Source organism: Carassius gibelio, chromosome A8 (assembly GCF_023724105.1).
Source record: "Carassius gibelio isolate Cgi1373 ecotype wild population from Czech Republic chromosome A8, carGib1.2-hapl.c, whole genome shotgun sequence".
Lineage (NCBI taxonomy): Eukaryota > Metazoa > Chordata > Actinopteri > Cypriniformes > Cyprinidae > Carassius > Carassius gibelio.
This window is the reverse complement of record NC_068378.1, coordinates 4,847,899-4,863,622: the sequence shown is the minus strand read 5'-3', so window position 1 is coordinate 4,863,622 and position 15,724 is coordinate 4,847,899. Positions and strand designations below refer to the sequence as shown.

Here is a 15,724-nt window from a genome sequence, read left to right as displayed (position 1 = left end):
GTGAGCTGGATGTGTTCAACAACAACAACAAAAAAAAAGCCCAAAAACAAAGAAAATATTTACAGGACTGACTCATGAGCGTTTCTCTGAGAGTCCGCTACTGTCAAACACAACACACTGGATGGGCTAGTCTGTTTATTCACATGCACTAACAGCGGCACCCACCCGGCCGGATGGTCTAGATGTTCAAGCCGGTGGCAGTTACTCTGCTCCGCCCTGTTCTGCTTCGGGAGCGGCTGGTTTGTCGGCTGATGCGTCAGCTGCCTTGCTGTCCTTGCCGTCCTGAGGCTTGGTGGTCTGGGGCCGTCTGCGGCGGTAGTTGAAGTTGCGGCGGTAGCGACGCTGACGGGGTTCCTGGTTCTGCTCACCTTCGCCCTGGTTCTCCTTCTCTTCCTCCTCCTCCCCTTCCCGCACCGGCCGGGGACGTGGAGGTCCCCTGTGGGACAGACACACAGTGATGTTAGGAACAGTGATGGTGAACTGCTCAGACAGCTTAAGAGCGCCAACAAATCTACAGGATCAAATAAGAGAAACCGCTCCAAACAGCAAGATGCTGTAGACCAGGGGTCCCCAATCTCTGACCGGGGGGGGGCCGATGTCCTGCAGAGTTTAGCTCCAACTCATATCTAGTAAAAGCTTGATTTAGCTGGTTCTGGTGCATTAACTAAACTCTGCAGGACACCGGCCCTCCAGGACTGAGTTTGGTGACCCCTGTGGTAGAGGGTCCATCAAGCTCTGAGTGGAACATCAATCAAAGAACCAGCTCTTAAAGAGACTACAACTTAAACTGAGGTTTAATGCAAGCAAAAACTAAAGTATTCATTCAAGTATAACACCTTGATTAAAGCAGCACGATTATCACAATGTATTAAGGTATGAAATTTAGTATTTACATAAAATACTGTTGTTACAAAAACATTTTAATATGCAACATGCAGAATTGAGCAGACACTGAGCAACTACAGTTTTCCTTCCGAAACGACAGAGCTCCTCAAATCCGGTCCTGCGTTTAGCTCAAACTCACCTGCTTGAAGTGTTCCAGTAATTCTGAAGACCATGATTGGCTTTCTCAGATGTGTTTGGTTAGGGTTGGAGATAAAGTTTTAGGGCAGTGGTCTTTCCAGGGCCAGATTTGAGGAACCCTTATTTGGGAGATTTAGCAGCCAAACTAAAAAGGTATTCACAATATTACACAACTGCAAATATTGTGAATACTTGAAATATGGCTCGACCCTAACTGCAGTCTTGCTCATCTTACTGCTGCAAATTCGACATGCAAACCTTGCTCTGAACCTTGGTCGGAAGCCTCTGTAGTAGTTCTGCCTCATTGGTTTGTTGCCCTGGTCTGGACCGCCCTGGTTTTCATCACCTTCCCCACCCTAGAAGCCAAGAAGAGCATATCTCAGGAAAAAAGCTAACCACAAAATACTATATAATGTTAGAATCAATTCAAAAAGAAAAAGCCTACCTCTGGCATTTCTCCTCTCTGGGGGGCGTTGCTGTATGGGGGGCGTCTGCCGTAACGCCTTTGCACAAAGTATGGTGGGTAGCGTCTTCTGCCAGGGTAAGTGGGTCTACGCTGCTGCGGCTGCATCTCACCCTCAGGGGCGTTTTCTTCCTCTTCTCTCTTCTCCCGTGTCTCTCCATCACTCTGGTAGTTATCCTGATAGTCACGAGGGGGACCCCTCCTGCGGGGGTACCGCCTGTATCGGTTCCTGTCAGCCGCATACTTACTGCCCTGCACAGGAACGCCACCTGGGCCAGTAACATTGGCTGCCTCGGCACCCTGAAAGATTGAAGACAAATGGAGATCAAATATCTCCTAATTCAATAGACACAGATTAAGTTTTGATAATGGACGCAGAACGGAAGAATTTCCTGTAAGTAATTTTGAAAAGGCTGCTGCACAGTAGTCTGGGCAGAAATGTGATATTTGATCAATATTCCCTTAATGTAGCTTATGTAAGAGAATTAAAAACTATTTTTACTCTACCTTTTTTCTTTTTTTTTAGCACTTTAGGAATAAAACACCCAATTAATAGCCCAACTACACATTCAGTCAAAACTATGATCATTTTTATTAATGCTTAGCCTATTTGAGATTAAAGTCGAGCTATGAAATAAACTGAAATATTGGAATTATGTAGTGACCAAACAAATATAAAGTAACTCTAATACAATGTATTTTCATGGCATTCTTTCATCAAGGTTCTTATTGTGGATAGAACAATGTATTATCTAAAGATTTTTAATGCACTACCAGTCAAAAGTTTGGACTTCTTTAAAGCTTTTGACTTAAGTGCTTGAGTTTTGTATGCAACAATTCCAAAATCTGAATTTCTTCAGAATCTTGATTACTTTTTTTGGACCTTAAGTGTCCATCATGCATGAAAACTCCTCATGAAGGCTTTTTTTTTTTTTTTTTTTTTTAAATCTAAACAAAACTCAAGCCCACCTTCTCCCCTTCTACGACATCAAACTCCACAGTCTCTCCGTCCCCGACGCTACGAAGATATTTCCTCGGGTTGTTCTTCTTAATGGCGGTCTGGACACAAACACAAGCAATCAAAAAAACATTCCCACCCACAAGATGTTGGCACACCAACACGCTGACAATTAAAGCAAATGTTTACCTGGTGCACAAAGACGTCTTCCTTGGTGTCATTCCTGCAAAAGTTCAGAGTGTAATGTTAAACATTGAGAACAGATGGAGACTAAACAAGCATGCAGTGTAGAACAGAACAGCAAGTTAAATATTTGAATAAATATTAGCTTGCTAGTCCAAGTCAAGTCTGGCTTTGTAAGCACATAAAGGCTGTAATAGGATTGCGGATGTTCCCTGACCCACATATCATATCAGAGAGTCTTTAGAGAATGTCATTTACCTGTTGATGAAACCGTAGCCGTTCCTTACATTGAACCATTTCACTGTCCCCAGGACTTTTGTTGCTTCAAAAAAGAAAAGTCAACAGTTTAGAACAACACAGAGATTGCCGGACAGATTGTACGCTATTCTCTAAAAGTAAAGCTAACACTGTTGAGAGAAAGATGCATTAAACTAGCAAAGCCATTTAAAAGCCATCATTGGCGAGTCCATTTTGTCTCTTCTATTTATAACCTCCAACTGTGGAACTTTAAATAGACTGCGATGCAAAGGCAGCTGCTCTTATCAGAAGAGCCTCCATCACCATGAAAGGCCCTGACCCACAGGGCCCAGACACACATTTTAAATACAGAATGAAGAAAATAAATAGTATTAAGGCACAACACAGGGTTTTAAACTATATTTCACCCACAAATGTCAATTCTGTTTTCTCTGACTCACCCTGAAGTTGTTCCAAACCTGTAAGAGCTTCTTTCTTCGGTTGAACACAAAACTCTGAAGACTGCTGGTAGCCATGGACTTCCCTAATATTTTCTTTTCATACTGTTGAAGTCAATGGCTACCAGCAACTGCATTGTTGCCTGCATTCTTCAAAGTATCAGCTTTTGTGTTCAACAGAAGAAAGAAACTCATACAGGTTTGGAACAACTTCAGGGTGAGTCAGAGATGACAGAGTTGTCATTTATGGGTGAGACGGATTTTTAACTGAAACCCCAGGGAACGTTTAGTGAAAAACAGAGTTTGTCTTATAGTTTTTCCTATATACATTTTAATATAAAACTAGTTCTTGGTGTGATAGATGGCCTGGTGTTGGTTTAACAGTAAGCCCAGTTGAAGTAGGAAGTGATGCTGTTGAGATGCTAACTGCAGTTAGCAAGCTAGCGCCAGCCATGTGGCCGGATCGAGGCCAAACAATCTAGATTCTCCAACCTCTTTACTAGATACAAAAAGGCACTACGAAGAGATATATTCTCGTTTAGATCTCGACTGACGGGGAATTATTATTTCTGACTAACGTTAAATGTCCGAAGCGCTCTCAGTTTGTAGCAGCAGAAAAGACAAAAGAAGCGTCCATCATCCAATCACCATGGCGGACATTTTATACGCGGGGTCGCGAGAAAAAGGCAGGCGATGCTTGATGCTTATTTATACGATCGTTACGAAATCCGTACAATAAATCGCCTACTGGCCGATGGGATCCTTCAGGCGACGGCGTTGAAGGTGTTAATAAGGACACGTATGCGCGACGCGTCAAACGCCCCGCTCGAACAAAGAGACAGTGTGTTTGGTCTGGCTTATATTCGCTTTCTCCAAGACTCCAGACTTCGCGATAATCGATGCTGACTCAGAGCGACGCGGTGCACGCTGAACACGGCAGCTGGACTCGTGTAATTACACGGTGTAACGTTACGGGTTTCAGTCGATTGGCTAATAACGATCTGGGTCATCATATCACGATCAAGGCCAAACTCAAGGATCGGTTTCACGGACCGTCAACATCAACGGCGTAAACAGTAAACAAATACATAGACTGATATAATATAGTAGTCGTATCAGGGGGTTACGGGGCAGCAATTAACGTTGGTGGCTCGATTTAGTGAGAAGCGCGCTGGGACTCGTGGTGCCTGGAGCAGGCCTCGGGCTCGAGCACGCGTCATGGCGGCACGCGGATGTGATGGAACGCTGCACGCGAGCGAATATTCAAACCGACGGAGACCGTTAAACGTCTGAAGTTTAAACGTAACTTACATAAGTCATTAAACGGATGAAGTAAAACCACTCCGTGACAAAAACACTCGCCAAGTTGCCACGGGAATACAGGAGTAACGTTAATATTAAATTGGTGGCTGAATAACGACACTACACAGTCGCAGTAAGGCCACACGCTTTCATTAACGGGAAAATCCTTTAACGTTTCTGCTAAATGTGTTAGAACTTAAGGTCCGACGTATTAAAATAAATATATTATTGCGAATGAACGAGTCCGTAGCCCGAGAGGACTGGGGTTTCGCTGACAGGCTTACCGATGACCTTCTTATCCCCCGCGGTAGCTGCCGGGCTGGATGGGCTGGACGGGCTCTCCGCGTCGGCGGCAGGCTGCGGCGGCTGCTGCTGTGTCTCGGCCTCGCTGCTCATGTTGTTTTCTTGTTGGTAAAGCCGGCGGTGGCTCTCTAGTGTGTTTTCCCGGTGCTAGATGGTAACCTGGGCCGGCGGTGGTGGGGGCTGCTGCCTTCGGGCTCTCCGCTTTCCTTTCTCCGCTCCCGTTGCCGATCGAACTGGACGGACTGAGTGAAGATGCCGGGCGATATTCTGTCACATCTCTCCACCCATCCCTCAAGCCAATTGGTCGATTAAATCTACGTCAATTATTTCACTGACGCTCATTGGTTATATTTACTGTCAATCATATGGTAATAGCATTACGTCTCGTCACGATTGGTTACATAAAGAATGAGCACGGCCCAGAATTCAAGACCCCATATAACCTTGCCGACATACTAGCAAATATAGAACTCAAACATTTACAACCCATGGTAAATAAAAAAAAAAAAAAAAATTACCAGAGCGTAAAAATAATGCATATTTCGCATAATTTATTATGAGCTTTTAAAAAGTGAAAATATAAATATGTAAATATATCAATACAGTGGTAGGCTTGCATATTTTATAATAAATAAAATAAAATATTTCGAGAACGGGCTTAGTACCTCTAATTATATTTTTATATTATAGATATACTTGTGCGCTTATCTATACGTGTCAGTAAAGCTACTTTGAATTGAACTGAGAAAGTACATTTATAAATTTACATAGGAGTATGTCTACTTTAATCTTATTCAACACTTAGCACTTTTAAAATTGTATAAATAATTTTATTCAGGTAATATTTTATTAAGCACTGTTTCATAGGTGCTTGTTGTTCCATTGCTTATTGTTATATTATAATCACGTTTTATAAAATTTTATTTCAAGAGCGAGAGATTATCAAAACTAGTTTAGTAAATTGGTGTCTATTTAAATACAAAACTGTATACTTGTACCTTAAACTCCCATTTATCTCAAAATATCCTCATATTATATGGTCAAGTTCATCTCTCTAGCAATCCTTTCCAATGTGCAAAATATTTAACAGACAGCAAATCGACAAAGACAGAAATGAAGCAGGTATGAATAGCTTAATTCATCAGTGAGTGAATCATAACCTGAACCAAACTATGACCTTCCATGCAAGGATGATGTATTTTTGGGATAAATCCCATCACTGACTTCTCCCACCGCATTATAAAGGAAGCACTCAACGGCCATTTGAGACAGACCCACGCTACCCCCTTCTCTTTTGTCATGTAAATATGTTTTGGGCACTGTCTGGGAGACCTGGTTGAAGTGTGATTTTATTGTTAATGGTCCGGCCCTGTTGTCCCACACAAAGATGGGCTTTAACATTGACCCAAGAAGCCTCCAACCGAGCCCAAACTCTTCCTGCACTTCAGCTGAAAGAGCCCTTTTGTGTGCGTGGGACGCGGTCCAGGAGATGGGGGAAGGGGTTATGGGTTAGGGTACGCAGCAGTAAGAAGACAAAGGGAGTACAATCATAAGAAATTTGCATTAAGTGGCCTGCCCTGTAAGGTGTTGGTTCAGTTTCATAAACTCAACGACCCTTGGTGATTTCAGGAAATGTCTCTTGACTTCATTCTTACTGAATCTGAAGTGAAATAAAGAATGCTCCAACAAGGACTTGGACAAAAACAAAAACAAGGGTCAACATTTATTTAATGAGGTTAAGAAAACCCTCGACAGTCTTAAGGCCATTTCTAAAGGCTGATCGAAATAAAAGCCTTGTCCTTCCGATCGCTCATAGAAAACATGTTTCTGTCTTGAATTTCAAGTTTGGTCATACATGCAAATGTAGACAGTCGGATCATGAAATCTGCTCTGAATCCGTGACGAGTTCTAACATGCACATTTTGCAGTGACTTACATTGTATATTATAAAATGACAAACTTGTTCAACCAAGAGTTTTTCACAAAATAAGCAGGCAATTACATAAAATTACCTTTATAAAAATGACAGGATTTGCAATGGAGATGATGATGATTAGTCGTCGGAAATGGCTTGTCTGTCGGTCATATGTCTTTTCTGATGTGTTGTATTAAATACATCACATTTCTCCACACTGGGCAACAACAATGGGCAGCTTAGGCTTGTTGTTGGGTCCTGTTGGTACATTCTGTATGGGAGAAATAAGGAAAACATCACAAAAAGTACCCAGATCACAGGTCTAACTAGGGCTGTCAAATCGATTAATCACATCACATAAATACATTTTACACGTAATATATGCAAGTGTATGGTCTATATTTATATTCATACACACACACACACACACACACACACATATATATATATATATATATCAACTACGAAAACATCAAGAAAACCCGAATATTGAAGAAACAACCCACTCTATAAATCAGTGCAAAACTCTTCTATGCTTTCATTATTTTATAATGACTTTCATTTCTAGATAACTGTTGTAAACAATGTAGATATATATAGACACATATAATATATATAAATATATATATATATATATATATACACATCAGTGGGACAATATTCATAAAATACTACAACCTAGAAATAATTTGCAGGTCTCAGCAGCACGAATTATGTGCCCAGCTGCATCTGATTCAAATATTATGATAATTAACAGTGAGCGGTGGTTTCAGACATTACTCGTATAAGACTCTTATTCTGCCTGAAAGAATCAAAAGACCGAGCTGAAGGTGGAGCGATTCAACCAATCAGATGAAAGCAGCGTTTTAGCTCCGCCCACAAGTGCAAATGAAATATTGAAGCCATAAACCGAAATGATCAAAACGTACATGGGCCAACTGTCTTGTCCATGTTCTCTCACTTGAATCCTCTTCTGACCTTCTGTAAGCCCCGCCTTGTTCACGCAGTGATTGACAGGGCGCGAGGGGGCGGAGATGTGATCGCCTGGGAATGCATTTTCAATGTGCACATTGAATTTTGCTACATTCATTGCGGGACATTGAATGAAAATGCAATCGTAAGTGTCTTGACTGTGAGTGTTAATGCATTTAAGAAAAATCACATTTAAATGATCATTTTGCCACATTTTTTGCTTGAACATGTAAGACATAGCTAATCATTTCTGTAATTCATTTTCATTTTAATTTTGCAACTTATAAAGCGTTAAAATTAGTATTCATTTTACATATTAAAACTGGTGTATGAAATGGCAAATTAAAATTATGTAATTTAATTTTCATTTTACACCAAATGTTGCACAAATGTATTGGAAAATGTAAATGTAAATACAGAAATGCATTGTCATTTTACATATTGTATCCCAAATTAAATATTGCTACCCATATGCTTCCATACTGATCAATCATCAATATTAGGATCAATAATAAATTGCTCTGAAAGAACTGATACTTGAGAATATTATTAATGTAGACAACTTGAAAGATATTGGCTTACCTCTATTTTTCTCATGACAAGTAAACCATCCACCACTTTTCCTGTTAGAAAGACGCCCGGCAGTTAATGACAGGAGTTCCCTCAGTACTGAATCAATACAGGACTTATCTGACCTACCAAACACCACGTGCTTCCCATCCAACCAGTCACACTTTGTGCAGGTAATAAAAAAACTGACAGCCATTTGTTCCAGGTCCACTGTTCGCCTGCCGGGAAAAAGATGATTTAACATTTTTGATTGGAAACAACAGAATAAACAATCTGATGTCTAGACGGAGTGCATTAATCCTACATCAATGCATCAATTCGTCTCTGATGAGTGATGCGTTCAAAATGTCCACCGCCGAAGATAATGACTTTGCACGATGCTGGTCACATGGTTTTGGTTTTTGGCGCACCATTTTTGAGTTCTCAGGGGATAGTTTGGTTAGAAACACAGTTGTGAGAATTTTTGTAGGCAACACTGCCTTATCTGCAAATCAATAAAATCAATCAATCAAGTTAGTTAATAATAGAAAGTTAGCATTGTAGCATTGTAAAGGGTTAGCATTGTAATGACAACAGTACTTAAAGTGATTTTAAAGAGAACTGAAAGCACTACTGATCTAACATCACTGATACTCTGTCATAAAAGGGTTTTACACTGCTACAGAGTGTTTACCATTGACAGGAGTCCCGGGCCAGAGTGCTTCATCCTGAAGTTCTCATCTGCAAACGGTCCCCTGTAGATACTGCAGATACCAGTGCCATCACCCTGATGGACGACAGAGTCAGAAAACCTGAATCACTCAGTAAACCATTAGACGTGTAGGCTAGCTCATATGTGAACCCAGATGCTGTGTGTGTGTGTGTGTGTGTGTGTGTGTTCAGTAGGGCCCTCTGACCACTAGAGGCAGACAAACACACACACACACAGGAGAAAGACACACAATCTTTATTTTTATATTTTATCATTTACACCAAAGTTCCAATGTACCATTTAATTAAAAACTGTGTCTCCACTCCACTCCATACTTTATGTACTTTCAAACTAATAACTCTTTACCATATTTGTAAGCTTTCCATGTGCGTTTTAACAATATATGGGTTTTTATATATATATACTGTATATATTTTATAATACAGATATTTATATAGCAGGGTGGTCAACGGGCGATATAAATACAAGTCCTTACATACAAAGAAATTAATATCATAGTTTACTCATGACAAATGATTTACAAAATTCTAAAATAAATAAATTCTCTTTAAATATTTAAAATGGAACATTTGCATAATGATGCTGTCAGAAGATCAGGAAAAGACACAAGGAGCAATGGCAGAAATTAAAATGAAATTGGCAAAAGTGATTGTGATCTGGATTTAGTAAGAATAATGAATAATGCACCCGTATACAGTAGAACTTCTCCAAAACTCTGTTGTGTCTGGAGTTTGCCCTGTACACTCCACTATTATCATCCTGAACAGAACAAACACTGTTATCTAGATAACAATTATACTAAACAATTATATTTTCTAAAACAATTTCATTTTAAAACCGAAATGAATTAACAGCTTGTATAACTTCTTTATTATGCCATCAGTTTTTATTAAAAGCGATACTTAGAGTTTAATATAAAATCACAGCATTTGTGGAATAATGTTGATAACCGAAAAAATAAATAATAATAATAATAAATCATAATCATGACCTGTTTCCGAAAGCAAAAAGAGTTACTGAAGCATTCACACAAAGTAAAAAATGAAATTTGAAGCTAATAATTTTATACTGATTACCCTGTACTAAAACTATTATAACTTCTAAAGCAGTTCTAATTTTAGTCTTCTTAGTGATTATTTGAATCCATTCACTTTCAGTATAAGTGCTTTACTGTAGACTTCTCTTCACTCTTGTTGTTTTTTAACTGATGATGTAATAGTTAACCCTTTCTCTCTTTGGCAAGTAAGACCGGCATCCAAAATGTGCAGTTTTTCAGGAACAGGAATGGAAAGCACTTGTTTACTCCACACCCATCAGTGCTGAGTGAGTGTATAATAACACATCTGTAAATGTCTTCTTGAGAAACTACAGTGGATGTATATAATGCCTCTGTCTGTTTTTTTTTTTTCAAAACTTACATTGACAAAATCACCACCCTGAATCATGATGTCCTTTATCACCCTGCCAAAAGAAAAGATGTACAATATCATTTTTTTTTTTTAACAGATATTTTGTGATCACATCATATACACTTTTATGGGTAACATGCAGCCAGAAAGGCACACCTGTGAAGAGTATATTATGTAACTATTTAATTCTACCATTAGATTGTGACACATATGTACGGGGTGCTATAAACACACATTCATAGTCAATATCACAGTGCTGTTCTGAATTGCAAAGCATCATTCAGGTGGGATTTGCATTGAACATTTGATAAATGAAAAACACCGACCTGAAGGACAGAAACATAAAAGCCAAACGTTTTATAACTTAGAATCATATATTTGAACAAACGTCTTTGTCGAATTATATATTGATTAAGCCATACAGCACTAAATATTGATATACAATATAACAGTGAAGGCGCAATACTGACTAAAGTGTCTCACCGATGAAATGATGAACACCGTCCTTCCTACACTGAATAAAAGCACCACATGACCAAGGTATATGCAAATTCAAGCAGGACCAGGAAGAGAGAGCTGTGCACATAACATGCTTTCATGAAATACAAGCTGTGTTTAATCTGATCCAGCACATTTCCTATAGAATCACTTCTATATCATCAAAAGCATGAGTCACTATAACACAAATGTAAATGTGGCACTATAAGTTCATATATGCATCTATTAAAGGGACAGTACTTCTAAAAATAAACAAGTGCTGTTAATTGACTCACCCTCAGGCCATCCAAGATGTACATTACCTTTTTTCTTCAGTAAAACAGATCTACAAGTTATTCAATCAAAACTCACTTTCGGACAATTGTGCCAATACATAAACAGTTATTTACAGCAGTTGATTCGGACTTCACATGTAATAATGGTGTCAATAAGGTTCAGTTTCTTGCACAGACTGATAGTTTCGATTCATAAGACCTCACTGTATTATCAGGAGCTACGGGTAATAATTTTCTGTTACCTGTACAGATTATTATTTTTTTAACTTGTTTTATGAATCACCAAGGACCATGGTTTCAGTTAAAAATGTCTTTAAGGTTTTAATGAAAAAACAACAACAACAACTGTATTTTGGATAGCCTGAGGGTAAATTAACAACAGCTGTTCATTTCTGGGTCAAGTATCCGTTTAACTCACTGGAATCTGACCGACTTACTTGAATTCACCCGTACAGAACTGCCTGAAAGACACAGAAGAAATAGTTTTTTACATTTGTGTTATGCCTGCCGCTATTACACCTGAGCTTATTCTGGGTTTATGCATGAAAGGATAATTTTCTGCAATCTTCGGAATGATGTCAGCAAAAAGCTCGATCTTCATTCGGCCCACTTCCTGAAAAAAGAAGAACACAAGCTGATTACAAATCACACACATTCACATTCACACTGATCGTGAGTCACATTCAAATGACAGCGGTTGCACTCTGTGCTGCTGCAGTGACAGAGAGGATGTGTTTCCTAATCATCTGTAAAACTATATCTGCGATGTGAGGTCTTCATCATGGACGGATGATTGGACGTGTGCTCGAGGAATGCTGCTGTTGTCCTACATGAGCACACATGAGAAATGAAGCGTGCGAGTTGGAGCTGTCACAGCCCCACGTGGGTTCAGCTGGCCATCGTGTCGTACAAGAGCTGCTTGTTTGGTCTCAACTAATGGATGAATCCAGTGCTGCGTTACAGCAGCACTTCTCTGTTCGGAGGACCTCTGTGAGGGTCATAGAGACGTCGTTTCCAACACCCTGAGAACGGTTGAATGCGGTTTTATCACAAGAAGATGGGTTTCTTCGCAAAGGTGTTGAATCAGCAGCGATAGCAGGTAAGATGACTATCAAAAACTAGGACAGTTTTTCATACTAAACTATAAAAAGTTCAATGGTAGCTGATTCATTGATTAGCCTCGGTTATTTGGAATGTAAACAAATGTTTATAGTTGTATAGAAATGTAAATCCATCTGTGAAGAACGACCACTTTATATAAAGACAATTCTGAACAAGAGACATTTGTAAAACTTGTTTTGAAGGAAATGTGAGTGGTTCTATATTTTCTCTATATATTTTCCCCTTAAACATAAAAATAGTTTAGAACAGAATGCTGCTTGCCTTGAGGATGTTAAAGCATGGATGTCACTCAATTTCTGAAGTCTGAATGAGAGTAAGACTGAGGTTATGGTGTTTACATCTTCCAGTGTACATGACACAACAAATGTGAATCTTGGTGCCTTGGCACCTAATGTTAAGCCATATGTTAAAAACCTGGGAGTGGTACTGGACAGTGCCCTAAACTTGATAGACCGGTAAACTAAGTTGTGAAGGCAAGCTTCTACCAGCTTCGTACCCTGGTAAAAAATTAAGTCTTTCCTTTCATTCTCCAATTTTGAAAAAGTTATACATGGTTTTATCACTACAAGGCTGGATTATTGTAATTCGCTTCATTTGGGGATCAGTCAGTCATCCATAAATCGCCTGCACATAGTCCAAAATGCTGCTGCTAGAGTTTTGACAGGAGTTCGTAAACAGGAACATATAACTCCTGTCCTTCAGTCGCTTCACTGGCTGTCCGTGTGTCACAGAAGTCCTGCTATTAGTTTTTAAGTCATTAAATGGGTTAGCTCCAGCGTACCTTTCTGATCTACTGACACTTGGCAACACTGGTTCAGGTGGAGTGTCATTCACTACACACAGCCGTAGTCCACCGACAAGCTACACACAATCACTTTCAAAATAGTCAAAGTATCGTCTGCGATTTTGAAATCGGTTTTGTGTGGATTTTCGGTGAACTACGGCTCTGTGTAGTAAAGGCCAACCAGTGTTGCCAAGTCTGCGGTTGTTTTTCATGTCCGTGGGTCGAAGCGACCCCAATATAAATAACAATGTTTAGACCCTAAAATGCTAATTTTACCAAGGGAACCCCAGGGAAAATGTGTATTTTATCACCCGGAACAAAACGCGATTGGTCTAGTTTTGAGAAGTCATTGGGCAGGTTTTGTTTGAAAACATGGCCATCCTGATCTGAACGCACGTGCTGGAGATACACTACTAATCACAGGAGCACCTTTACTGACGAGATGCGCATGAAAATCACATTTGATTTTTTGCACAGCACTTATTTGGAGAGGGACAAATGCACTAAAACCAAAAGTGGTGAATAGCAGTTTAAAGAAACCTCAGATAATGTTTTTTATTGGCAAACCAGCCTTGGGAAAGATTTTTTCAGAAGGATGTGGAAACCTATGTATTGAGTAGGGGTGTGTACGAGATCTCGTGCAATATCTGATGTATTTTGTAGAATGTACTATTACTATTTCTGAACATCTTTCCAACTGTGAGTTATTTTAACCCAATGATTGGGTTAAAAGCCAGTTGGGTTAACTATTTAGTTTTATTCATGAGATTATTTTAATTAATAAAATACAATGTTTTCAAGTACAGACTGTTTATTTCAGTAGAAAAACAATGAATACGTTTTAAAAAGTATTTAAGTTTTGAATTTCAAGTATACTCAATATTGGTGAGCCTAGTATTTAATATAAATATGAACAATTATTTGAATGAATTCAAAATACATCGGTAAACGTACAACACATGGCAAATAAATCTTCAAGGACAAAAATTCACATAAAAAAAAACAAACATTAAATTCAAAACAAAAGGTATACATACAATATAAATAAATTAAAATAGACGTTATATTCAAAACACAAATACGCACAAACAGCAAATATTAATAAAAAAAAAAGTACATCCAGTATAAAAGATGCAAAACACAGGTGCACATACAATATACAAATTCTTAATTTACAGGTGCACATATAGTACAGAAATACAACCTAAACATTTGTGCACATACGGTATAAAAACTGTGCACATGCAGTATACCAATTCAAAAACAACACAAATTTGTAAACCAAGGACATGCCTTTATAATACTTCAAGAAATATATATATCCTTAATAAAAAAGGCTACAGTGTACACCATATATTTGCACACTGAAATATGTTCTATGCACTTTTACTGTCCATTGCACTAATGTAAATGATGTTCATAGTTTCTGCCTATAGTGTACACACACTTTTACATAATCCATCTGCATAGTATGTTCATAGTACACCTGTCTGTATATCATGCTGATAGTATTTAAAATCTGTAAATTATGTCCATAATACTGCTTTATCTGTATATTTATTGTACATGTGTAATATATTGTAGACCTTGTATATTCTGTACTTACTGCTTATTGCACTTCTGGTCAGAAGCTAACTGCATTTCGTTGCCCTGTACCTTACATGTGCAGTGACAATAAAGTTGAATCTTATCGAATAGAATTTAATCTAATCCAATCTAATCTAAATTGTGTCTTAAATGCCTAAAAAGGTTTCTACGTACTCCTTGCTACGTTTCTGGTCATTGATCGTGGCAGTACCCTTGCTGTCTATGGAGGGTCAGAGAACTGTCAGAATGCATAAAAAATATCTTTTGTTTCCGAAATTGAACGGTTTTACGAGGTTTGGAATGACATGAGGGTGAGTAATTAATTTTCATTTTTGGGTGATCTAACCCAAATGTGTTCTAGCTACCGGATCTACTGATGATCAGTAACACTGAACACAAAGTTTTTTAGGAGGCAGCAATGTGTAGAAGGAACGCCCCCAGGAATATTATAGACTGCATGATGCAAGAACTCCCAGATGAAAGCAGAGGTCTTTGGGTAGTTTATGTCGTAGATGTAGAACATTTTGAAGCATTCATTCACTGCTTGAAGTAAGGTCTCCTGTTCAACTGCCTCTCCATTGAAAATGATGACAACTTGGGAGGACTTTTCTTAGTCTCCAAGCACAAAGACATGTGGATCCGGGGTTGTCTCGTTGAGGTAGTGCACCATTAGCACCACCCCTGAAAGAATAAGTCAACTTTAGTTGGCATATATGATAAACACAGTATTCTTTCTGTTGCTTCATAACATTAAGTTTAAACCACTGTAGTTTTGTTGACTATTTTACAGGTTTGGGATAACATAAGGGTTACTTAATGACAGAAATGTCATTTTTGGGTGAACAGACCCTTTTATGTTTTGATTCTTTAAGCAAGTTACAGGCAAATGTGGCACATAACTCATTTTTGGTGGTAGAGGGAGAAAAAGTATTGGGAGAAACCAGACTACACCA

The 15,724-nt window shown here is 38.8% G+C and overlaps 3 protein-coding genes and 1 pseudogene across 4 annotated transcripts in view; 2 read left to right on the top strand and 2 right to left on the bottom strand.

Annotated features, from left to right (window-relative positions):
• LOC128018190 (glutamine--fructose-6-phosphate aminotransferase [isomerizing] 1) overlaps positions 1-1,807 on the top strand; it is a 368,579-nt gene extending 366,772 nt beyond the window's left edge. The window contains exon 19 of the transcript XR_008184770.1: positions 1,796-1,807. The gene's annotated coding sequence lies outside the window, so the exon portion shown is untranslated. The remainder of the gene's footprint in view (positions 1-1,795) is intronic.
• The window catches only part of LOC128018203 (Y-box-binding protein 1-like), a 6,065-nt gene extending 867 nt beyond the window's left edge, over positions 1-5,198 (bottom strand). Inside the window, exons 1-7 of one of the 2 annotated variants that reach the window (XM_052603572.1) lie at positions 4,909-5,198; positions 2,886-2,949; positions 2,634-2,667; positions 2,456-2,545; positions 1,469-1,786; positions 1,294-1,379; positions 166-436 (exon numbers count right to left, since the gene is read on the bottom strand). In XM_052603572.1, the coding sequence (XP_052459532.1) occupies positions 202-436; positions 1,294-1,379; positions 1,469-1,786; positions 2,456-2,545; positions 2,634-2,667; positions 2,886-2,949; positions 4,909-5,020 (939 nt within the window). In that variant the 5' untranslated portion in view covers positions 5,021-5,198 and the 3' untranslated portion in view covers positions 166-201. Of the gene's footprint in view, positions 1-165; positions 437-1,281; positions 1,380-1,468; positions 1,787-2,455; positions 2,546-2,633; positions 2,668-2,885; positions 2,950-4,908 lie in introns of both variants that reach the window. The other variant, XM_052603571.1, reaches the window with a different exon arrangement.
• The window catches only part of LOC128018102 (peptidyl-prolyl cis-trans isomerase H-like), a 12,546-nt pseudogene continuing 1,730 nt past the window's right edge, over positions 4,909-15,724 (bottom strand).
• Positions 12,022-15,724, top strand: part of LOC128018201 (probable G-protein coupled receptor 160) — a 17,262-nt gene continuing 13,559 nt past the window's right edge. Inside the window, exon 1 of the mRNA XM_052603569.1 lies at positions 12,022-12,377. The gene's annotated coding sequence lies outside the window, so the exon portion shown is untranslated. The remainder of the gene's footprint in view (positions 12,378-15,724) is intronic.